The following is a 24,914-nucleotide window of genomic DNA, read 5'->3' as shown; positions in this document are numbered from 1 at the left end:
ACACATCCCTGACATATAACGCCACTCCTCCTCCTTTCTTGTCTGGTCTGTTTCTCTGAAATAGATTGTATCCCCCCATTATTACATTCCAATCGTGGGACTTATCCCACCAGGTTTCAGTGATGCCTATTATGTTATATTTAGTTTGCTGTACCAAGAGCTCAAGCTCATCTTGTTTATTTCCCATGCTTTGCGCATTAGTGTAGAGACATTGAAGTCCATTAATTAAGCTTGTTGACATTAGCAGGCAAAACTTAGGAAGAGCTTTTACAGTAGGTGAACAAAACACATTTTGTATGCTGAAGTCTATAGCAGTCTTCACTAACCTAGTGTCCCTCAAATGTTTTGGTCTACAACTCCCATCCAGCCAAAGCTACTGTGAGGAGTTTGACTCAAGGACCAAATGCTTGCATTCTGCTCATGAGTGAATTAAAGCATGTCATAAAACGATGACTTACAAACTATGGTCTAAGAAACTCTTGTCTTTTGTTGGAGGCTTCTCGGAGTCCCTCAGTCAGAACATTTCCTGAAAGATAGCCAGCCCACCACTAGTGATTTTTCCCTACAATGTATAGCCACAAGAGAAGCCCTGTCCACCTACAGACCAGTTTCTAATGCTGTCTGCCTCCCAAACAGCTCTCTTGTTGCTTGACCCCTTTTTCTCTGGCCTTGTGTTGCTGGTCAGCTTCTTCACAGAGCCTTCCCAGCTCAGAAGACTGGGAATGAGGCACCACAGAGCATGGAGAACCAATGTGGTATCTACCAGAGGCCACTGAACTACACCTCCTAGCATCCCTTAGCCATGTCATTAGTGGCTTATGGGAGTTGTATTCTAACAGTCTCTGGAGGGCACTATGTTGGCTACTATTATCTTTAAGTTTCTGGTTGGATGTGGGTTTCTGACAGACTTAGTTTGTCATTGATAGGTGGGAAGAATAGTAATTGGCAATGATACTTAATATTTACATAGCACTTTTCCTATAAATTATTGAATAAATCCTTAACAACAAAAGTTTTCTGGGGGGTGACAGAGAACCAGATGCAAGTCAGATGTACATGTGACTTGACATGTGCAGTAGCAACATCCATATTCATGCCTAAGTGTTGTTGATGTATCATCTAAGGATCATGGAACTCAAAAATGTGTGTCACTAAAATGCAGTGCTAGGAACAGCCCAGAGAGCATATCTGTGTGACAGTAATTGTGTTCCTATCTTGCTTCTTATGCTGGATTGTATTAAAATTCTCCACAGCTTCAAACATGGTGTCTGTTCTCTTATCATAGTGTCAAGGGAGAAGGGACCCTGTTACTATACCTGGAGAAAAATAGAATATTAGCAACCTTCCCAGCAAGGAGAGGAAAAAGAAGTGAAATTAACAAGACTGAAGAGTGGTGCTAGCTGCTGGGCATCAATATGGCTGCTTAAGCATCCCTTTGAGGCTCTTGGCAAAGCAGATCATGAGGCATGTGGGGTATAGCTATGTGGGTACTCAGAATAAGCATCATTCCATATATATTAATATATTGATTGTGTTGCATAGCCCTACTTCAAAATGAGGCATGTTAATTCCTTAGTAGGTACTGTTCGCAAACTGGGTAGTCTTGAAGTGAATATGCCCTGTTCAGGAAAAATATGCTTTTAAAAATCTAAGCCAAGATTGCTTTGAATTTAGTCTCTGTTCCTAAATAAGCTCAGGCCATTCCAAGATGTCCCTGCTACCTTTCTTTTCCCTAGAAACTACTTTCAAGCAGCAGTGGTAAGTAGGTGGCAAGGAGGCAAGCTATTTCTTTTGTCTTCATTGGGTCTGAAAAACATACCAGCCATAGGCCTTGAGCACAAAGACTAATGGGAAATATAATTTGCTAGCATTTAAGACTGGGGACGCAAACATGACAGGCTACAGTGTGCATGCAGACGATCCCAGCATATACCCCCTCAAAAATCCATAATGAATTGCTCTTCCTACCCAATTCCTATTCAATTCCTGTTTGCACTGGCTTGACTTCTCTTACACTGAACATGCCCCCTCAGGAATGCCCCAGCTTCATTGGATAGCAGGATTTAACACCCATGCTTCTTCACATTTTGAAGAGAGGAAAGGCACAATGGTGACTCTACTCTGGCCAAATCCCGGGTGTACCCAAATTGGCCTGGTTTGGTTTGGCGTTTGGGATTTGGTGGGCCAGTCCTGGTTAGAAGACTCCCTCTCAGTCCTCAGATGTTTCAACCACCAATCAGCTGTAGAATCTCTGGGATACTACATGTTTCCTCAGAAATAATTCCAGCCCTGACCTGCCTGCCAAAGCAGCTGTATTATTAAGGATACTATCAGTGTGATTCAGAGTCCTCTTTGCTAGGCATGCATGATTTAAATGGATGCCCCCTTCAAACTGTAGGCAGTGCATGGAGGACAGCTAACTCACTGCCCAGCTGCTGCTCTTGCATGTCATTTGAGCTAGGAAGAACATTCCTGCCCTTGCCAGAAGGGTTATCACTTTGTGCTGGCAGGGGCACAGATGGACTGGGGTTGCACCTTGCTGCATACTACAGCCTCTGACACCAGGATGTGCATTCAGCCTCCATGCATCCCCCTCCCCATTATGTGTTGATACCCTCCCTGGTGAGATGTGTCTGTCTCAGCTTTTAATTCCAAAACATTCCTGCACACCCAGGCATTTGCAGACTGAAAGGCTGTTGCTAGCAACCTTGAAATTATTATATTACTTTCTTGTTTGCTGCCCTGGGCTCCTTTGGGAGAAAAGGCAGGATAGAAATTTAATTAATAATAGTTTTTTATAATACTGTTATTTCAAGCCACCTCATTATTTGGGTGCAGGGATTTTTTCCCCCAGTTTAAAGACAACACCTCCAAATTAGGCAGTCTCATTCAAACCAAAATACATTATACATACCAAGGTCTCACACCATTAATAGCTTCCAAAAGATGATGATATTCAAATACATTGATAGCTACTGTGTTGATGATGAGAGGCCTGCAGCCAATGCTTAAGTTTCATCCTGCTTCTCTTTGAGCATAAGCCAGAACGCTAGCTTGAGGCTTGATCCGGTACATATTTGCAGTCATTCTACTGAGACAAGTGGAGTTTTCTTCCATGTGCCCAGGAACACACCATTACTCATTCATCTCCACAACTCTCCTGGGAAGGGGAAAGGAAAAGTCACAGAAGAACCCTACTCCCACATCCCATCCTTGGCATTGTGGCTAGCTTTGCAAATAAGACCATGTCTCATTTCATTTTCATTTACATATTGATTTCACAATCGGGGGGGGGGGGCAAGGCACTTTGGACCCCCCCAAAGTTCTTAAAGGAGTGGTAACATCATATGCAATGTCACACATGCTGTGCCAGCACATCATGTGGCTCCAGCCCCCTCAAAAGCAGGGGCTAGCCAGTGCCTCTGCTTCACATCTATATACTGATTATTGCAATCAATAAAACCTCAATGTGGTTTCCAAAAAAATTTAAAACAATAAAAAGTCTAAAAGCAAATATGTAAAACATTCAAAAATAAATAAAACCAACAGCAAGCTAATACCAGGTTGAAACACATGACAGCTTCTGCAAGTCTCGATAGGCTTGCCTATACAAAAGTATTTTTAGTGGGTGCCAGAAAATATACCACTTTAACAGTGATGGGATCCCTCCAAAAAGAACCCTGGGAATGGTAGTTTGTCCCAGAGCTACCATTCCCTGCACCCTTAACAAGCTACAGTTTCCAGGATTCATTGGGTAGGGGGAACACAAGACTGTTTTAAGTGCTACAACAGTCCTTTAAGTATATGGTGAATGTGTGACCTAAGTTGTTTGTCATTTACTTTAGTAGCAGCTGCTCTCAAGTGAGAGCAAACCATAAAGTCTTGATGCATAAGAGTGTGCAACAAAGCTTCTTCTCCCTTTGCTTTCTGGAGAGAGCATGAGGTGTACAAAGGTTGCCATTATGGGTGCAGGCAGGCCTTGCTAAACTGAGTGTTTCCTGCTTCTCTGTAAAGGATCAGGCTGAAATAGAAACTTGCTCTTTTTGGCTCTTGCACATATGCACATATCACACTCCAAGCTGCCTCCTAGGGAATGAGATGGGCACTGTTCACAGCAAAGTTTCTCCACTACAAGCACAATGCAACATAAGAGTGCTGTCTGCTCTTGGGCATTTACTTCTGCTTATGCAGCAGCAAACAAATGGTTAACACTCTGAGTGGAAAAACACTGAAGTTATTAAAAGATTTTCTTATAAGAATTATTCAAAAATGAGATCTATTGTAAAATGTAAGGATTAATTTATTAATCAGAGCTTTCTGAACTCTCGCATTAAGCAGCTTTGTTATGCTAATTCCCTTATAAATGAATAATGGACTTATCCTCCCATTATTGCCTATCATTTAAAAAGACCCCATTTAGAAAATGAAGATGTCCTTTTCGCTTGCAAATTATTATACGTTTTAGGGCACAAGTTTGTTTTAAAATGAATACTAGAAAATACTCCCTGCCTGCCTTCCCCATCATTCATATTCATCAATCATTGTTCTAATCAGATTTGTCTGATCTTGAGCATTTATCAGAGACAAACCTTCTATGCTAATTAAACACAAGAGAAGGAAGAACTGTGTCTTAGCCAATTTCTTTCTGATAAATTCCCTTCAAGTAAAAGGTTGCCTAGGCAGACATGCAACGGTGGGAAAAGATTGACAGCCTGCTCTGTTCCAAAGACTAGCTGTACCGGCATGCAAGAGTATACGATGATGCATGCTGAAAGCTTCACCACATCATGATTTGACATTTATATTAATTAATTAATTTGGTGTTGTTGCTTTTTTTTTAAAGCCATGCTTCATCCTGACAGATTCAAGTGTGCTGTACAATAATGCAATGCTATGGCCCCATCTGCACTATACATTTGAAGTAGTATTATAACACTTTAAATAGTCCTGGCTTTCCTCAAAGGATCCTGAGAAAGGTTTTTTGTTAAGGGTGCTGGGACCTTTCTAGGAACCCCTGTATTTCCTAAATTCCCAGCGTTCCCTGGCACTGAGGGATTGATCATTAAACCAACCTGGAAATTGTAGCTCTGTGAAGAGCTGTTAAGTACCCTTAACAGGCTGTGGTTGCCAGAATTCTTTGAGGGAGCCATGACTGGACTTCTTGTAAGTAGGAAGGTATGTTAAGTATAATTTTTTAATTGACACTGAAATGGAGACTGACAGTGTATATTGCTGAAAAGGTTTAACAAGGGGAAATTCCACTGTATACTACGTGGATTTTGAGCTCCTTGATGGGTTGATAATAATTGTTATTGTGCTCTGCTAGCTAACATGTGAGTAATTAACCTTAGATCACTTGGGCGGCTATTGAAGTACAAATTTGCCATCTTGGAAGTGTGGTGGCTTGGGTCCTTTGTTCCCAGGCTCTGTGGGAGTAAGGATGTAATGTAGCTCTCCTGGAGCACATAGCTTAAGGCTGTAAGGAGAGAGAGAGAAATATCTTTTCTTATAGATCTGTTTGGAATTATATTTTATTTCTCAGATGCTGAGCCTGCACTGGACAGCACAAGATCTTGTATGGAATTCTTTGGATTTATCTTTAATGTTTGTGTTCTGTTTTGAAGGAAGTTCTACAAGTCAAGTTTTGAACAATCTTATGGGTCTAATGGCCAATATAGTGGACAATGTTTCATTTCAGAAAGGAGTCAGTTTTTCTGCATCCAGTCACTTCAAGTTGCACGATATTAATATCTGCAGTAAGGCAGGCAGGTCGGGGCTGGCTGAGGATAGTGGAACAAGACTCAATTTGTCCTAATGAACCAGCTTCCACTGCAGCAACACCTGTAAAAGTACCTCTGGGCTTGTAACTTGGCTGTTCTACCAGACACAACATTTTTGTCAGCCAACAGTTCAGTGGGGGAGCAATATATATGGTTGGTGTGATTTGTGCAATTTTGACTGCTTCAAAAAGTGCTACCCCACTGTGGGGCATTGCAGCAGCTAAGCAGACAACCCCTACATGGAGGTCCAGTTCATGCAGATGACATCTCTGCAAGGCTGTAGCTCAGTTGTCATTAGCACCCTACTTGTGGTCCTGAAATACACCTATGGGAGCCACTGGTAAGGATGAACCACCACCCTGCGTTATTGACAGTGGTTTTTCTTAAGCTGAGCATTAAATTCTGAACCGTTCCCAGTGGATATTGTTCCAACATGTAAAAATAACAAACAAAAACCCTGCAAGAAACAATGTCCCAAAGCATATTGATTCTCTTTCCTATTTCCCCCCCAGTTCTGTATATCTTAAGATACGTGTAGCTTTATTTATGCATTTTCTGAGTGACAGTTTTGTTTGATTTTGCTTTCCACCTAGCTGTATTTCCACCTGCAGGACGCAGAGCGTTGGCACTGTTTGAGTGTCTGACCTCTTTTTGGCTGATGCAGCAGAAAACTGATTTAAGCTGGCAAAGCAATAAAGGCAAACAAAATAAACTCGCATTCTTGGCCTGTTTTGCAAGAATTCAAACTTAACTAGTATTTTAAACGGGCTGTTCTTTTTTTAAAAAAAAACCCTCTGTCTTCTTCTGAAAAATGAAGCAGTAGCAGTTGTCACCGCTTTTCATGATTTCTGTCTTGCAATACTTTAAGCTTAACTGGTATTTTACACTGACCCTTCTTTAAAAAAGCTAAGCAAAACTCTGGCTTCTTCTGATAAATGAAACAGCAGCAGTTGTCGCCACTTTTCATGACTTTTGTCAGAAGAAGTAAAACTGCACTGTGCTTTAATACTACCAATATCCCCCCCCCGCCCCACCATTACAAACGATGCCTGACCTGCATTGTATTTCAAGCCTTTCACTCACATAGTTCATCTCATTTTTATTTCTCTCAGTGGAGTGAAATCACAGTATTTTAGGGGAGACAAGACAGCATAATTATCATGCTATGAAAACAGTTCATTTGTCGAGACAGAGATGAAAGATGAGATGGACAAACCCGAGGAAAGATTCTTTGCACACATTAGTGGTGTCAGCTGCTAACTGCTATTCCACTCATAAATGAATTTTCAATGGCACTGAGTTTTTTTTTTATTAAGTAATGCTGTCAAAGGTTTTTTTCAGAGTGTGAAAGGTGCTTTTTAAATAAATGTGTTCATTTTGGCCTATCTTTGGGTTGTAAATCAAACACTCTATTAAATTTTACTCACTACCTGCTGAAGAGCACCAACTGAAGATGAATCTTCACTTCCAGTATGTTTTGTCTACTATCACACTCAACATTTTTAATAAGCGAATCATGTACTGCAACCTATTGGGTAGACTGCTGTCTGAAAATACATCCTAATGCCAAGCATTAGACTTCAAAACTCAAAATGTTTGGGTTCTTAATGCACTTTTTAAAAAAGTTATTAGCTTGATTATTCCAAGACAATATAAGGATTTAAAAAACATAAGAAGAGCCCTAATGGATCAGACTAAATGCCCCCCTAGACCAGGGAGGAAGAACCTGTGGCCCTACAGATGTCATTGGATTACAGTTCCCATTGGCCCCAGCCATCAGGGGCAGTGTTCAGGGATGAAGGGAGTTGTTGTCCAACAACATCTAGAGGATTACAGGTTGTCTTCCCTGTCCAAGAGGGCAGCCACATACCTCTGGGAAACCTGGAAGCAGGACATAAAGGCAATAGATCTCCACCACTGTTTATCTTATACCAGCTTGGTAAACTTATCCTCCCTGAATTTGCCTAATCCTCTTTTAAAGCCATTGTGCCATCACCGCATCCTGACAGGAAATTCCATATTTTAAAGCTGAATGTACATTACACACTTAAAAAGCATGCCCATCATTCTTTTACACAATTTGTATTAAAGATTGGGGTGAATGTATCAAAACACAATATTTCATAATAAACTATGGGATAAATATGGACAGTGGCTAACACTGTGTCTTCAACAGGCCAACTAAACCAGGTGAGAGTAACCAATGGGTCTAGAACCCTCTGTGAGTTAGGGATTTTCCCTGCATGTGAAGACAGGTTCTGAGCGGATTAGACTAATAGTGGGTCCAATGGCGAAGAAGGTGTTTTCTGCACATGGTGTAGAGGGAAGTGAAGGGCAGATGGGGCTCATCAACCTGTCAAGGTAGCTCATCCAGGAGAAGGAAAACTTTGATCCTAAACCTCTTGTGCTTTATAGGATATCTTCAGAAGAAGAAAAGACTAAGGAGTAAATGCTATACAAATCTGGAGCGGAGTCACTAAGATGGTTGGATGGCAACTCCTGCAGCCAAGTAGGTGCCAAACATATTGCTCTGCTTTCCTTTGGGCCACATCAGCAAGGCCGAGAGTGGGGTCTTGTCATCTGGGCAGCCCAGGACCTCCACACATACAGAGCTCAGGCTTGTGCCCCATGGAGGTCACTTCAGTGCTACTAATGCAGCAGTTTGACTTCAACCCTGGAAGCACATTCCATTGTCTTTCGAGAGAGATATATATCAGCAGCACAACTACTTGCAGTTGGAGTAGACTGGATGCAGAGCAAACAAAAGTGTGTATGTAGCTCTAGACTGTGTTCTGTGAAAGTGTTTGTCCATTTCCCTGCCTTGAATTTCATTGGAAGAACCAAAATTCACAGAATATGGGAGACAGGAAGAGAAATGTGCCCCTTTTACTGCCATCACATACTGAGAGCATGCACAGAAAACCATTCAATTCATTCTGTTTCCTGGTACAGTGGTACCTCTGGTTATGGATTTAATTCATTTCGGGGTGCCGTGCGCACCCAAAAAAATCCGTAACTAGAGGCACCGCTTCTGCACACACACGCGGCATGATAGAGTTCTTCTGCGCATGCACGCAGCACACCAGAGACCTTCTGCGCATGTGTGAGCAGTGAAACCTGGAAGTATACACTTCCGGGTTTGCCGAAGCTGTAACTCAAAGATTCCGTAACCCGGAGATTACACAACATGAGACACCACTGTACATGAACCTGGTGCTGCATTTTATTTTATTTTACAGCAAGAAGCTCTGCTCTTCCAAATTCTTACAAACTGTCTCTGGCTGTTGTAGACTTGTTGTGTACCTTTTTCCCTCTTGATGGTTAGAAAGCTTGTCAAAATCTTTCTGTTCTGCCAGGTTTTTATCTGCTGCTGGTTTTTAAACTGATGCCCTGATGCTGTTTTTACAGCTAGTGTACTGTTATGTTGTTTAGTTAACAAAAGCTGGGGAATCTAGTATGTGTTTTTTATCTTGATTCCTGACTGCTAGATTGAGCCACTTTGATTGTCTAGTTATATGCACACTGTGTGTGTGTGTGTGTGTGTGTGTGAGAGAGAGAGAGAGAGAGAGAGAGAGAGAGAGAGAGAGAGAGAGATTATTTACTATATTGCTTGATATGCTTGATGTCCTTCAAAGCCCTCAGAATACACTTTGCTTAAAAGGTAGAGGGACCCCTGACCATTAGGTCCAGTCGTGACCGACTCTGGGGTTGCGGCGCTCATCTCGCTTTATTGGCTGAGGGAGCTGGCGTAAAGCTCCTAGGTCATGTGGCCAGCATGACTAAGCCGCTTCTGGCAAAGCAGAGCAGCGCACAGAAACGCCGTTTACCTTCCCGCCGGAGCGGGACCTATTTATCTACTTGCACTTTGTCATGCTTTCGAACTGCTAGGTTGGCAGGAGCAGGGACCAAGCAACAGGAGCTCACCCAGTCACAGGGATTCAAACCACCGACCTTCTGATCGGCAAGTCCTAGGCTCTGTGGTTTAACCCACAGCACCACCCGCATCCCACACCTTGCTTTTGTTGTTGTTGTTTAGTCGTTTAGTCGTGTCCGGCTCTTCGTGACCCCATGGACCAGAGCACGCCAGGCACTTCTGTCCTCCACTGCCTCCCGCAGTTTGGTCAAACTCATGCTGGTAGCTTCAAGAACACCATCCAACCATCTCATCCTCTGTTGTCCCCTTCTCCTTGTGCCCTCCATCTTTCCCAACATCAGGGTCTTTTCCAGGGAGTCTTCTCTTCTCATGAGGTGGCCAAAGTATTGGAGCCTCAGCTTCACGATCTGTCCTTCCAGTGAGCACTCAGGGCTGATTTCCTTCAGAATGGAGAGGTTTGATCTTCTTGCAGTCCAACACCTTGCTTAGGGGGTTAGAATACATAAAACAGAGGGAGCCACTATGGTGCCTACCTGTCAGGGGCAGGCTGGATGATGAAGAGTGGTGGGAGGCTCCTGCCCAAGAGAAGAAAAAGACACAGAAGAAGAAGACTTAGATCCTAGGTCATGGTGGTGGGATACTGAAGAGCAGTCTGGGATGAGCAGGGAGGTGCTAGAAGCAGGAGGTTTGAGCAATCAAGTGGGGTGGGGAAACATCTGCAGAAGGAAGGCCTTCCAGGACAGGGTTCGAGGCTGAGAGTCACAGTGCAAGTGCGGACAGAGAGGAGTCCGCAGTTGCCCTTGCTACCCAGCAGCAGGACAGTTTCTGTCCTGCTGGCTCTCCCCCCTCTGTCCTGACACCCCACTCAAGGAGAGTCCTGCACCTTGCTTGGCTAGAAAGGCCCAGAGGAAGATCCCAGCCCCTTAACACAGCCTTTGCCTGCTTGGGAGTGATTCAGAGTGAGAGGCTAGAGAGGAAAGGACAAACTAGAGGGCTCTGCTATGTCATTATTTTCTGTTAATAAAAAGCTAATTGCATTCCATGCCTCCTGTGCTTCCCTGTCCTGTTGTTGACCTGGACATGCTTCAGAGCTCCTTCACCCTTCCAGAGGTTTGCTGGACTACAGCTCCCACCACCCCCAACTATGGACTATACTGGCTAGGGCTGATGGGAGTTGCAGTATAGCAATATCTGCAGGGCACTGCCTTGGTTATCCCTGAGTTCACACCTATGGTAGACCCTTTCTGAGCATCTCAGGAGTGAGCATGTGCTGCTACTATCCTTACAATGGGGTATTACTCTTCTGGAAATACTGTTTTAGAAGATGTTCTTCTGCATGGGGCTTGTCTACATGGTGCAATCTGAAACCTCACAAATCATGACTGCTGTGTATATACACCTCACAAGGAGGTACCGCTATCCACATGGAATCTGCACATGAGCACTGGCCATAAATGTGAGCCTCTTCATAGTATTTTCAGGATGTTACCAGTTAAGAGAAGCAGGATGTAACTCACTCTCAGTTCCTTTATTTTTGCGGGATCCATGTGATAGCGTTGAAAGTCCGGCCAAGAAAAAAATGTCTTCAGCTAGCCAATAAAACTGAGATGCTAGTTCCTTCTATTCATTCTGTTGAATAGCAAGCTTTTGATTTTCAGTTTCAAGCTGTTACTCCTTGCTGTTAAAATGTTAGGTATTTTGTCTTCACGAACACTAGAATTAGGGTATGCCGTGTAGAATCTGCAGAGAAACCATCAGATATATTTGTAAATACTTCAAATGAAATTCAGTGTTGCAAATATTTTGAAATGGATTCAAACAGATCACCACTAGGTTATGTTACGGCAGATGAAATTCTTTTAATTACATGGTCTACTGTTGGGATTTGAAAAGTATTAGGAATATCAAGCTTGCCGTAAATAATCCATTGCATGTCTATAGTGTCTCACACCTTTTAAGTGCTGAACAAATTAGCTAATTAATACAACAGCCCCTCTAACTCTAGTTTGGTGTGAAAGGCCACAATGAAAGACTCTGCCAACACATAGGCTAAATCCATTAGGCATATGCTTTGTACTGGTGTTAACTAGATGCTAGACAACAGATACCAAGGAAATGACTGGGAAATTTGCGAGTGTGGATAACAGAAGTGGTTTAAGCAATAAATGGGTTAGAAAGCAAAATTTCTGCAAAATGTTCATTATTGCTCACTGTTCTAGTCTAAATACCCCACTAGCTGGTTAACCTATATGGGCAGGTTATGGGCAGGTTAACCACTCTCAGTGGTTATTGTTTTATCTACTACAACCATTGGACTCACTATTGGTCTCATCCACTCAATCTGCTGGAACCTGTCTTTGTACACAGAGGAAGACCCTAACTCACTAAGGCTTTAAGACCCTTGGCTTGCCAATCAAAGTCATTCCTGGAGTGTGGCTCCTGTCACATACTGGCAGCTTCTAGGGGCCTTTGGTGAAGAAGAAGAGGAGGAGGAGTTTGGATTTGATATCCTGCTTTATCACTAATGCAGGTGGCGCTGTGGTCTAAACCACTGAGCCTAGGGCTTGCCAATCGGAAGGTCGGCAGTTCGAATCCCCTCAATGGGGTGAGCTCCCATTGCTCGGCCCCAGCTCCTGCCAACATAGCAGTTCGAAAGGACATCAAAGTGCAAGTAGATAAATAGGTACCGCTCCAGCAGTAAACGGTGTTTCTATGCACTGCTCTAGTTTCGCCAGAAGCAGCTTAGTCATGCTGGCCACATGACCCAGAAAAACTGTCTGTGGACAAACGTCAGCTCCCTTGGCCAGTAAAACAAGATGAGCGCCGCAACCCCAGAGTCATTTGCGATTGGGCTTAACTGACAGGGGTCCTTTACCTTTACCTTTACATTTATCACTACCCTAAGGAGTCTCAAAGCGGCTAACAATCTCCTTTCCCTTCCTCCCCCACAACAAACACTCTGTGAGGTGAGTGAGGCTGAGAGAAATGTGACTAGCCCAGCAGCTGCATGTGGAGGAGCGGGGCCACAAACCTGGTTCACCAGATTACGAGTCTACCGCTCTTAACCACCACACCACACTGGTTCTGAGAGCTGAGTGCAGGGTGTGGACCAAAGGTGGACAAAAAGAAGGAGCACAACATGTCCCCCACCAATTACTGCCCTTCCCCTAACGCCCCATGCATCTCATGTATGTCTTTCATTTCTACTTAAAAGCAGGGCGGTAGGTTGCATAACGCTGACTAAAAATAAGCGCTAGATATTTTGTTCACAATCTACAGAAAAAGGTACTCTACAACTAAAATAAGAAAAAAGTTTATTTTGTTTTATTTTTAAAAGAACCAAATGGAATAGCAAACATTTATTTGACCTGCTGAAATCACATGCAGCTGAAGACAGCAAGTTATGCTAATAGAATATTCCTTGTAGCTGGAAAGAAGAAAGTGCACTTACCTGACCCCTGGATTTTTACATTTTTCCATTATGTAGATTGACTGTTTTGATGGGCTCAGGTGAATGTTGATATCTGGGTCTCAAGGTGGGAATGAATCTGATTGTCTGTGAATTGGTAGAGAAATGAATATGAGCAATTGCCGGTTACAGTATTGGCACTACATTAGCTGCAGATCAAATAAAGCTTTGAAGCAGCTAATCATTTTCGGAGTGGCCATCAAATGACAATATTGACAAAGCCGAAATGCTCAAGAGCCAAAAGGAGAAAAAGTGAGATAGAAAAGCAATAATAAAAAAGGCCTCTCTGATCAGTATCATTTTTTATTGTTCTGCTCAGAGATGAAATGAAATAAACTGTGCAGCAGAACAGACAAAAGGAAGAGCCACTCACACATCATCAGCAAACTCAGGTTCCTTGAAAGGTAAACTGTGTCCAATTTTATAAGAAGATCTTCCACATTCTTATTATTACCAGCACCAATGATATATAGGAAGCTTTGATTTTAACAACCCATGTTTCTATGGTCTCTCACGCAGCGCTGGATCGGGCACAAGGGTCCTTGTCCAAGGGGCTGTTACCTCAGTGAACTGTAGAAATGGGGCCACTTAAGCTTGGTTTGAGGAACTTAAATGGATGAAACTGCCAGTCTATAAGTGTGCCGGAAAATTACAGTGCATGCACAATTCTTCACTGTGGCAAATTACAGCTGCATCTCTGGCTTCATGTGTGTGCTTGACACATGCCCACTTAAGGCAAAGCAGGAGAGCTCCAAACTGAGGTAAGATTGAAGTGTGCAGGAAACTAATAGACAGAAACAGTCTGCAGCTGGCTCCCCAACAGGTTCCAGTGACAAGATACGCTATGGGGTGCCAGGAGGGCTCTTCGCAGGATTGTCTGGAGGAATGGACTTTACAGGATCCATTCTAGAGGGCAACACTGTGTTTCATCTGGGATATAAGGTTTCAGGTGGTCCTGAAGGTACCCTGAGCCTAAGTCATTCAGGACTTAGTAAATTAGGACAAGGACCTTCAGCCTGGCTCAGAAGTAGATAGGCAACCAGTGCAAATGTTTTAAACAGTGGTGCCACATGCTGTTTATATTGTAATTATTTGTATGGTTTAAATAGATTTTATATGCATAGAGTTTTACTTCTAACAATGTTTAACTGTTTTAAAATTATTGTTTTTTTCTATGTTTTTAGCAGTTCTGTGTAAGCCACCTTGAGTCTCATCAGGGAAAAATGTGGTGTGTGTGTGTGTCATAATAATGTGCCCTCATCAGCAATCTGGCTGCTCCAGTTGGAGCTTCTGAACCAGGCCCAAGGGCAACTCCACATAGAACAGATTGGTTTTTAAATGTTTCCTCATCCCCCTTACCTGTTTTATGTAACAACTTGCCTGATAAGGAGTTATGGAAGATCACATCATTGTGAGATTTTGGTTGCTCCCAGTAAAGGTATCACCAAGCTATGGATTTTTTAAAAAAATATTTTTAATGTGTCTCAGATTTTATCAAGGAGGAAAAGTGTGACGACTACCTTAAGTCTGGGAAATACAGACATATTTCCTGAATATGGAATAATGTAATGTAATGGTAATGAATTGCCGTGCGCTGGAGCACCTTCCAAGCTTTGTATCTTTCATCACATCCCTTTCTGTGCTCAGTAATCCCTAAACTTACATAATGCAGAGAAAATGGCATTCAAAGTGGTCTTTATGAACTTTTTTTGTGTTTCATGGCTTGAAGATAAGAGTTTCTGTCTGCTGTAGAAAATCTCTGTCAACAGAATCTGCTTGATCAAAGCATCCGTTGTCAGTTATTAGTAGAAGGAGTGAAAATCCACGATACTGTGATGATCTTCAGCATTTTTCAGCTTGCCATTTTATTTTATTCCCCCCACCCCATTTTTATGCTTTCCAAATTGTAACAATAGTTTAACATTTCAGCTCATGATTTTGTCATATATCTGGAGGAGAGCAGGGAAAGGAAATGTTTTTCTTTCTTGCCTTTGGAGAATAATTGAGTCTTTTCTCCTGCAACACATTCTGACTTGCTTGCACAGTTCTTCATCAGTCCTGGTCTCCTAACTCCGATTTGTATGAATCATTAGCCATTATAGTTAAATGGGCTTCCATTGAGCCTCTCTGGTGAGTAAAACCACTGTCGTGTGCAGGACAATAGCTAATACATGATAAGGAAAGCTTCCCAATCTACTAAAAAGAGGAAACTAATCCACACTTTAATTGTATAAGGAAATAGCTCCTTGAAGGTATAATTGACAGTATGCAGAGGAATAGCCTTGCATTTTCCTTCCCTTCAGCTAATCCCCAACAGTGTTTCTTATATCCTTCATGAGTTCTCTCATTTTAGAGTGAACTGTGTGATGCTTCCCCGTTGGCATGACCCACCTCCAGAGTTGGAGATGCCCCAAAGGAGTGAGGTGCCATGGCCATATCCAAAGGATTGTGGGACAAGCACTCCATTGAACTGCCAATATGTGGAAGCTCCTCCCTCCTGTGCCAAAAGCAGCAGCAGCAGGAGCTCAACAACAAGAACAACAACAACTGACCTTTTCACTCCACTTTGGTCATTTTCATGTGCAGTTTCTGTTCTCACTGATAAATGGAGACTGGTCATGAAATTTTCAGCACAGCACTAGTCTGATCTATCAGCAATGCCATGTCTTGCTCATGCATTTCTTCTTTCCTTACCTCCTACAATTTCAGGTGTTACAATAACATGCTCGTGTACAACAGTCTTTCCCTCTCCCTCCCCTCCTCCAGATTCCACAGCTGTATAAGCTTTGCTAGAACCAACAATTCCCTAGACACACTGATGCAGGATCCAAGGATGTCTGTTTGTCCCTGTCAACATGGCTCCCAGAGTGTGGCCTTCTTCAAGTGCTCTGGCTGGGCTGAAACAGGCACCCATGCTTAGTCTGTGATGCTACCGGCAAGTATCTATGCCCTCATGTCTAGCAGTGGCACTTTGATGAGCATCAATGTTTTGAAGTTCTTCATATTAGAAATGGCTGCTGTTATTGTTGCTCCTAGTCCTGTTCTCCACTCTATGCAGATGCTACATTTGAAAAGAACAGGCCTCAGAGGCCAGTTGCCCTTAGGATATGATACACTGACTGTAACACAAGCAGGAGGGATAGGGTGAGATGGGAAATGTGAAACTAATGGTGACATAGTAAACTCCTGTCAGATCAAAGTTGGCGGGTGGTTGCCCTTAGGAAAAGGATGCATGCTAGCAAATGGTGCATTTTGCAAAAGTGTTGGTTGAAAAATAGTGTGAAGCAAGCAAGTGTAAAACAGTGTATTTTGAAAATATGTTGAGTACAAAAAAATAGCATGAAGCAAAGAAATGGCAAAATTAGGGATTCTGGATAATTGATACAGGAGCTCTGCTTAAAGAAGGGAAACCAGCTATCTTTGCATTCAGCCTTTTCCAGGTGAATGGAAATATAAACATTAACAACCTAATTCATAACCATAAATATGGTGCACTTTACATTAGTATACACTTCTTTTTTTCCTTTTCCTTTTTCCCTTTTTGCATATTACCTAGTTGGAGAACTGCATTACAAAATTCAGATAATGTGGTGTTTGAGGGATAACCGTGTTTCGGTTCATATTCAAGTGAATGAGGTAAGTTCCTCTTCGGATGTGAACTGACTCGTTTCCTGCTTGGCAGGGGGTTGGACTCGATGGCCCTTGTGGTCTCTTCCAACTCTACGATTCTATGAAATTTATCCCCCATTCCTATTCTCGCCATTTCCCCTCTTCCGGGGAGTAACATTCAAGGACGGTGTGAGCATGCAAACCATCTGGTAAACATTAGGGGCACATGGACCAGCATGGCCCCGCCCTGCCTGTTCCACTCCTGACCTTCCAAAGTTAAGAGGGCAAGTGTGAAGGGGATTTCTAACTGCATTCAGCTGAATGGGCTGAGAAGGTCCTGCAGTCCTTTACACTCAACCAGGAAAGTCAGGGGTGGCACAGAAAGGCCAATGGATGCGTACCCCTACACACTTTGTGCCATTGTACCTTTCTTTTAAGAGCTGTTCAACAGTGGAACAGACTTCCATGAGAAGTGGTGGCCTATCCTTCCTTGGATGTTTTTAAGCAGACAGTGGATGGCCATCTGTCATCGATGCTTTAGTTGGGATTCCAACATTGCATTGGGTTGGACTCGGGGTCACTTCCAACTGTACAATTCTATGATTCTAGGATTGGTTTGTGGGTTGTTGTTGCTGCTGCTGCTGCTGTTGTTGTTGTTTGTGGTGACTTCCCAGTAGCTGAAATGTCTTTAACTGTTATCTCCAATAAAATAAAATAAAAAAATAAAAAAAATGAAGACTAGTCCTAGTCATTGCCTGTACGGGCTTTATCAGCTGCTTGCAAACATCATCAAAATTAGGCAGCAGGGAAGACTCCCACACCCTCCCCTCTAATATAATCTATGAGTTGAATAAACAGCCAGTGTGCTGACAAAACCTGTTTCTTTCTAACCTTTAAATGCTGATAAGTATTTTATATTCTGAAAAGTATAGAACTACCAAAAGAGATTAAATCAGAAAGAATATAAATAAATGTTCTGTACAGTGTTTTCAGTGTGCTGGGAAATTGGCAAATATACTCGGAGAAATGGTTGCATCAAATGAAAAATGGCATTTGTTAAAAAGGTTCGTGCCACAAAATAAAAGAGGGGAAATGCTGACAACATTAGTCTGAAACTAAATTTATTATTTCCACAGATATAAGATATACTTCTAGCCCCTTGAGTCTGACCAGTGCTGAACCTTATCAGACATACTAGAGATAGATGAATTACCCCATAAACACACCAGCATTTGTAATCGAAATAAAAATTCCAGACATCTGAACTTTTCTGTATTTACTGGATAGGCTTAACATTAATACATTGCTTCTCACTTCTACCACAAATCTCCAGAGCAAATCAGCTTGAAATTAATGGAAGTTGTACAAATACCAAAGTTACTTCAACCCCTTAGCACCCCAATTAATTCTGGCACAGTTTCACCTGCCTTCTAGCTTCTTGGCTGGGCCAGCTGTTTTCTACCTCCCAGTCTTGTCCCACAGGTTCCTGTTTTGTTCTATTATGTGGAGCTATTTGATTTCACCTTTTCCACAGAGTAGCTTGGTTCCCAGTAGCCCATCAACTTGAGGTGGTGGCTCACTTCAAATAGTAGTTTCAGTAATGAAGCAATTTGCAGGACCTTTACTATCCATTATGTACAGTTGCTGGTCCTTTATTATCCATTATGTGCAGTTGGATTATTATTCTTCCTGACAGATTCCTGCCCCATCCCCAACATATTTCCGCACCATTTTGCACTCCCCCCCTAGTATTGCTTCTCTTGAAAATTGATAGCTAATTTCTCTTAAGAGACGGTGGAGTCTTGAATTCACATTGGTCATTGGTCACTATGGTCTTCTATTTTGGGCAATATAGTTGCTGTGCCTCTGACTGTAATCCTATACCCGGTTTCTGAGGAATCAGTCCCATGGAAATCAGTGGTGCTTCCCTCTGAAAGTGAAGGAATGCACTGCACATTTATGTATACAAACACTGTAAAAACAGGAATTGTGAGTATACTAAACTTTAAGGAGAAATGACCCCTCTGCTCAGGAGAAACGACTCAAGGCTTCTCAAAGAGGTGTGTGTGTGGCAAACTCACCCCACCCCCAAGAGGGACAGCCGCAATTGGGATTGTGTTTAACAATGACCAATAATTCAGAGCTCAAGCAACACATATAGTGTGATAAAAATCCAATTCGCTAATTCAGTCCACAAGTGATAGAATGGAACCTCTTGGTGTAATGTATCTGATGAAGTAGACCACATTTTGCAAAGACTTATTAAATTTCTTCGTCTTTAAGATGTCATAAGACTGTTGTTTTTGCTGCAGGAGACTAGCATGACTACCCCTGTGGAAATTAATGAGATAGTAGCAATTAATATTCATTTTAAAATGAAACTGATGGGATGTCGGTATGAGTTGCTAATGCAGTCTGCTATGTATCTTATAGACCTTTTCAATAACAGCCTATGGATATTAACCAAGTCCTCTACATCTATTGATTGAGGTGTTTATAAAATGCTAAATCATTATGTTACCTAACTAACATCAGCATAAATTTATTGGCCTGGCCAGACAATGTTTCTTCATTAAATAAATGTGCATTTTAACTACCACTAGGACCATATTGACATATTTACTGGACTTGAAACACCTGTCTTAGATCCAGCATTCTCACTCTCTTTCCATAGCACAATGCATTAGTTTTTGTGAGTAAGAAGGCTTTGGGGAGGAGAGTCACAATTCCTTCCACTGCATTAAATTCACTCCTACTATGTAAAGATATTCATTCCCAAGACTGCCAGTAGCCAGGGGATTTACTTATGCAATCAAATGGCTATTTTTTTTTGGGGGGGGGTTACAATCATATTTCCATGAACTACAGTATTCAAAATGTCTGAAAAGTTTCCATCTCTCAGTAAAACGTTGCCTTGAGAGATGGTGAGCGCCATTTGCCAGATCTGATTATACTCATTAGGCATCTAGGGTGGTTGGGAAAATATATTTGCAAAGATGGTGCTTCCCAAGTTTAAACCTGCAAGGGAACAGCTGGTTTTTATGTGATGACTTCTTTTGCCCTGCTGTGCTGCAGATTTTCCTGCTATGACAGGGCTTGTTATGGCCTGTAAATGAGATGCAACTTGCAGCAGGATTCTGTTAATATGATATCTGCAGGAGCAGTGGGGAAGTCCTGGGATTTTGAATTTAGAGACCGTTAAGTGTTGCAAGGATCTGGAATGAGCCATCCTGTTTTGAATTACAGTCTGAAATTCAACAGTGGTAGGTTTTGAGTTGTTAGCACTGTGCCATTTCCTCAACAGTAGCTGGCTTTGAATGTATTTATTTTTGAAACAAATGTTGCTCTATTTTCCAGTCCTTGAATCCCATCTTCCATGTGACTGGTGTCTAATATTTATTTATTTATTTAAAATATTTCTCCGCTGCCCTTCATCAGAGGATTCCAAGGAGGTGTACAAAAGTGTCAATTAAGCTATTAACTCAAAGTATACGTACTCACTCAGGCTCACTTGCTTACTACCCCACCTACTGCTGAAAAGCCACCCTCTCCCTTTGCTCCTTGTCAAAACCACTCTACCCCTTCGCTTCATCCAAAGCTACACACACCTCCACACACATTACAGCTCACAACCCCCTTCCCCTTACATCTCGACAAACCTCCTTGACCACCCTGAGGGAAGGCCAAGAAAGAATTCAGGCTTCTTCCTTGAAAAATTCAGTAGCAGCAGTGGATGTGTGTGAGAGAGAAAGGGAGAGGTTTTCTCCCATTCATTCTCTTTCCAGCAGCAGAAACATTCTGACAGTAAGAGTTGTTTGACAGGGAGGTTTTTAAGCAGGAGTCGGATGGCCATCTGCCATGGATGCTTTAGGTGAGATTCCTGCATTGCAGGAGTTTGGACTAGATGACCCTTGGGATCCCTTCCAACATACAATTCTATGATTCCATGATTCTATGTACTTGATAGTCTTGTGGTTCACAATGCAGGCAGGTCTTGGCGATGTTAGAAGTAAATCTCAGTCTGGTAATGTTGACTGCTCTTTTCTTTGTGGTACCCAACATTTCCCAATTTTGCTGCTGCTGCTGATTGTATCCATTGCATAAGTTTTCCCCCACCCCACCCTACCACTTCCATTATGGATTTATCTGTATAATATGCATTGCCAAATATATCCCTTTCTATTTGGACTGAGTGGTATTTGGCTGCTGAATAGAAATGTTTCATGTTAGATAAATGGTTTTCACAAATTGATATTTTTATTTGTGATACATATCATTTTCAATGCTATTGTTCCAGCCAGACATTATTTCTATCAACCACTCAGGACTTTGAAAAATGAATCTGTCAGTGCTAGCATCAATGTCAACTGATTCCTTACTAAGATGCATAAATATGAAACAATAATCAATGTGTGCTGCTGTGGCAGCAAACCCTCTAACTGGAAAGAAGGTTGCTAATTATGGACATTAACCTTTGGCACTAGTAAAGGTTATAGCTGAGCTGAATCACCAGGGAAGGTTTTCTCTAATGCAGAGTAGAATGCTCCTTGGAGCCTTGAAAGGAACATTCACAAAACCACTAAATTTAGATTCGTTACCCTGTGACACATTGTAACTAACCTTTTTTCGCATAAGGTCCAAACAGCTGAAATGTAATCAAAAGAATAGATTTCCCACCACATACACTTTAGGAAGAAAATGAGGGTGCAAGCCTACATGTGCTCACTAGCGAATAAGACCCTCTGAATACTATGGGAATTCTTTCTGAGTAAGCATGCACAGGATTTCACCGTTAACCAGTAAAGTGTTCCTAAGAAAGGAAAGCATTGTGGGTTGTGGGTGGCACTGTGGTTTAAACTACTGAGCCCAGGGCTTGCCGATCAGAAGGTCGGCGATTCGAATCCCCGCGATGGGGTGAGCTCCTGTTGCTCGGTCCCTGCTCCTGCCAACATAGCAGTTCAAAAGCGCGTCAAAGTGCCAGTAGATAAATAGGTACCGCTCCAGCGGGAAGGTAAATGGCATTTCCATGCGCTGCTCTGGTTTCACCAGAAGCGGCTTAGTCATGCTGGCCACATGACCCAGAAAAACTGTCTGCGGACAAACGTTGGCTCCTTCAGCCAGTAAAGCGAGATGAGCACCGCAACCCCAGAGTCGTTCACGACTGGACTTAACTGTCAGGGGTCCTTTACCAAACCTTTTCAAGAAAGGAAAGCATTGTGGCCTCAAACATGGATCCCTGTGGTTGACTTGCATTTGTTAGTCCAATGCTCTGTTCTCACATTGGCTAAGCAGATAACTATGGGAAGCCCAGAAGCAGAAGCTGGATGCAACAGTACTCTCCCTACTTTCAGTTCCTAGCATTTCCAACAGTGGAGGTAGAGCATAACTTTAGTCTCCATCAATTTGTCTGATTATCTTTTAAAGCCAAGTTGGTTGCCATCACTATCTCTTCTTGGATTCAGATTTCATCATGCTCATGGGCTCATTGAGTGACCTCTGTGGCAGGTCTCTCTCTCTCACCCTCCCATCTGTAATATCAAACTAATAGTGGCATACTTCATTTGGTGGTGATATGGATCAATTAGATAAGAAAATATTCACCCTGAAGAGCAGAGACAGCATGAGCTTTAAATCTAAACAAGAAGTAATTGGTTGTAAAACCAGAGTTAATTCATGCCGCATTATTTTTATTTTTAATTGAGCTTAATATTAGGTCTTAATAACATTTTTAGAAAATAGGATTTAGCATTTAAATAGGGTCTTAATATTCTCTTCACAATCCTCATAAATTCTCTAGAATTGACTAACCTTTTAAAAGTTTGAGCAAATTACCATGACCAAACAGCCATTACATTTGTGAATTGACTTGGGGCATTTGGCATGCTTGTAGGTGTCTTGAACCATTGTTTTAGCAACATGGCAAGACTCCATCTGTTTTTGGAAGCTTGGCAGTGATTGGACAACTGTGGGTTGAACTGCAAGGGAGATGGGTGTCAACTATTCCAAAGAAAGTGATCCACTCAAGCAACATTCTTAGTACATCAGTCTGATTGACCACCAGAATAGTTAAATGCACTTTAGTTTCATAAACTGGGCCTTAGGAAATTTGCTCTTTGGTTTAGAAATGAGGCTTTGGTTTAGAAATTTCCTTAGGAAATTTGCTCTTTGGTTTAGAAATGAGGCTTTGATGTGACTTTTCATGGTTCAGCTACCTACAGGATCTTCTTATGTATAATAAAGGTTGAAAGGGATAGCTTTGCTTGTAAAGAACATGTCATTTTTCAAGTTCTCAGATGAAAGCATGTAATGAGTTCAGCCAAATGATTTATATCTCCATAATGAAGCCAAACAATTCTTTCAAATTACCAACAGAAAATAATATACTTGGTTACATGATAAGTGTTGCTTGAAGGTCCATACACTGAATTCTTAAAATTGTTGAACTTTTTGCAGGATCAGAAAGAATGGGCAGCAAGTGTACATAAGAAACTGTCTGTGATGCAGAGATTATGGCCGCAATTCTTTGTTGTCTTGCAGAACAAATGAAATGCATTATCGTGCTGTCTATTTTAGATTATACACACATTTGTTTATTTTGGAACATTCAGAATTTTTTCTCCAAGCATTGACAAATGACTGTTTTTAGGAGACACTCCATTGTCCATGCACATGCAATTCCTTGGTATCTATAAACTAGTTTTTGAGAATGAGTGTGTACATTAAAATGTCACTTGCTTTTAGCTGGTAGCCAACCTAGGTCTTTGGGTTCATTTCACCAGGACATGTGAACTTAAGTGACAATCTCACCAGGAAATGATGTGTAGACACAACTCTCAGCCGCAGTGCCTTATCAAGTATGTGTTTGCTATTTAATCTTTACAGAAAATGTGTGTGATAGGTTGGCGGTGGAAACAGGGAGTCATCTTTCATTATAAGATGTGATATGGCCCTGACTTCATGAAGTTCTACTGTACAGCTAGCAAGTCCAGATTGTGAGGTCCTATCTGAATTACTGAACTAATATTTTAGATTCACATATTCGTTATCTTGCACCGCAACGTGCCTGAAAGCTTGGTGTTGCCCTTTGTTCTTGTGGCACCTCTATTGTTGTGAAGAAAATCATAGGGCCTGAGCTGTCCAGAAATCCCATGTTCCCCTATGCTGAATAGGAAAGATTCATTTTTTGATCCCCATAACTGTGTTTGGCTTTAAAATGGGAATTTCTGACTTTGTTAAGGTTTGCCAAGAAGAGGCTGAACTGTCATGAATTGTGCTCTGGGTTTTTGGTAATGAACTTTTCCTGCAGCTTTGCTAAATAGCCCTGCTCCTGTCACAGTGGGCAAAACTCTGTGGGTGAGAACATGGTTTTTGTGATTCACATGAAAGGTGGATACTGTAGTGAGTATGCTTTTGTCTCTGACAAAAAAAAGTGAAATGTCAGATTCCTCTTGATTTTTGCTCTTTCTCACAAAGAAAATGAATATAAACATGTTCCCCTGACTCACAGCGTATGAATCAATGTCTTACATGTTCTCTCCATAATTGACACCACTCTAGCTTTCCAGTGCCCAGAAATTAGCATAGGGACTTGGGAGCAAAAGGGAAGAGAAGTCTACAATAAGCAACGTTCTATGGTAAAGGTCACTGGTGTTAAAATGGCTCTGAGTAATACAAATTGACTTGATATTAGCAACCAAGGAAATAAAGGTGGTCTAATAAATAAATGTGTTAGAGTTAGCCTGGTTCACAAACATCGTTTTAGTGACATGATGAAGCAAGGCTAATGCCTCCATGGTTGTATCCCCATTATAGATCATTCTTAAATAAAATGCAGCAGTTGGTTCTTGGAGCATATATTTAGATATGTCATCCCCATCAAAAATCACAGTAGCTCAGAGCAAGACTATCCCAGTTTCAATTTGATAGCAAGAGTCCATTAATACAGTGTGTCATTCTATTCATTCCTAATAGTTCCCCTGTGAACTACTTGCTCTGCCAGGCTACAATACAGAACATCTTGATTCAGGTGATTGCAGCTTTTGAATGGACTTTTGACAGATGCTCATGAAAGCATTTATGACCAGAGTCTATCTTTTAAAAGACTGGGATCAGCAGCAGCAGCCTTCTCTATCCAGGTGCCCCCCAGATTCTTTTGAACTGCAACTCCGAACAGCTGGCTGGG

At 41.9% G+C, this 24,914-nt stretch overlaps 1 protein-coding gene across 20 annotated transcripts in view; it reads left to right on the top strand.

Moving 5' to 3' along the window:
• The window catches only part of LOC309539061 (uncharacterized protein), a 230,455-nt gene that overhangs the window by 91,737 nt on the left and 113,804 nt on the right, over positions 1-24,914 (top strand). For 6 of the 20 annotated variants that reach the window (XR_014222623.1, XR_014222625.1, XR_014222626.1 and 3 more), the window contains exons 2-3: positions 8,196-8,289; positions 13,443-13,527. The exons of 4 other annotated variants lie outside the window; for them this stretch is intronic. Coding sequence is in view for 4 of the 16 variants with exons in the window: in XM_082234865.1 (XP_082090991.1) it covers positions 8,262-8,289 (28 nt within the window). In the remaining 12 variants the exon portion in view is untranslated. Of the gene's footprint in view, positions 1-8,195; positions 8,294-13,442; positions 13,528-13,642; positions 14,807-15,889; positions 16,784-24,914 lie in introns of those variants that run through there. 10 more of the 20 variants (XR_014222622.1, XR_014222624.1, XM_082234865.1 and 7 more) reach the window with 5 other exon arrangements.

Source organism: Podarcis vaucheri (assembly GCF_965113315.1).
Source record: "Podarcis vaucheri genome assembly, chromosome: 8".
Taxonomy (NCBI): domain Eukaryota; kingdom Metazoa; phylum Chordata; class Lepidosauria; order Squamata; family Lacertidae; genus Podarcis; species Podarcis vaucheri.
This window is presented reverse-complemented; position numbering and strand designations above follow the sequence as displayed.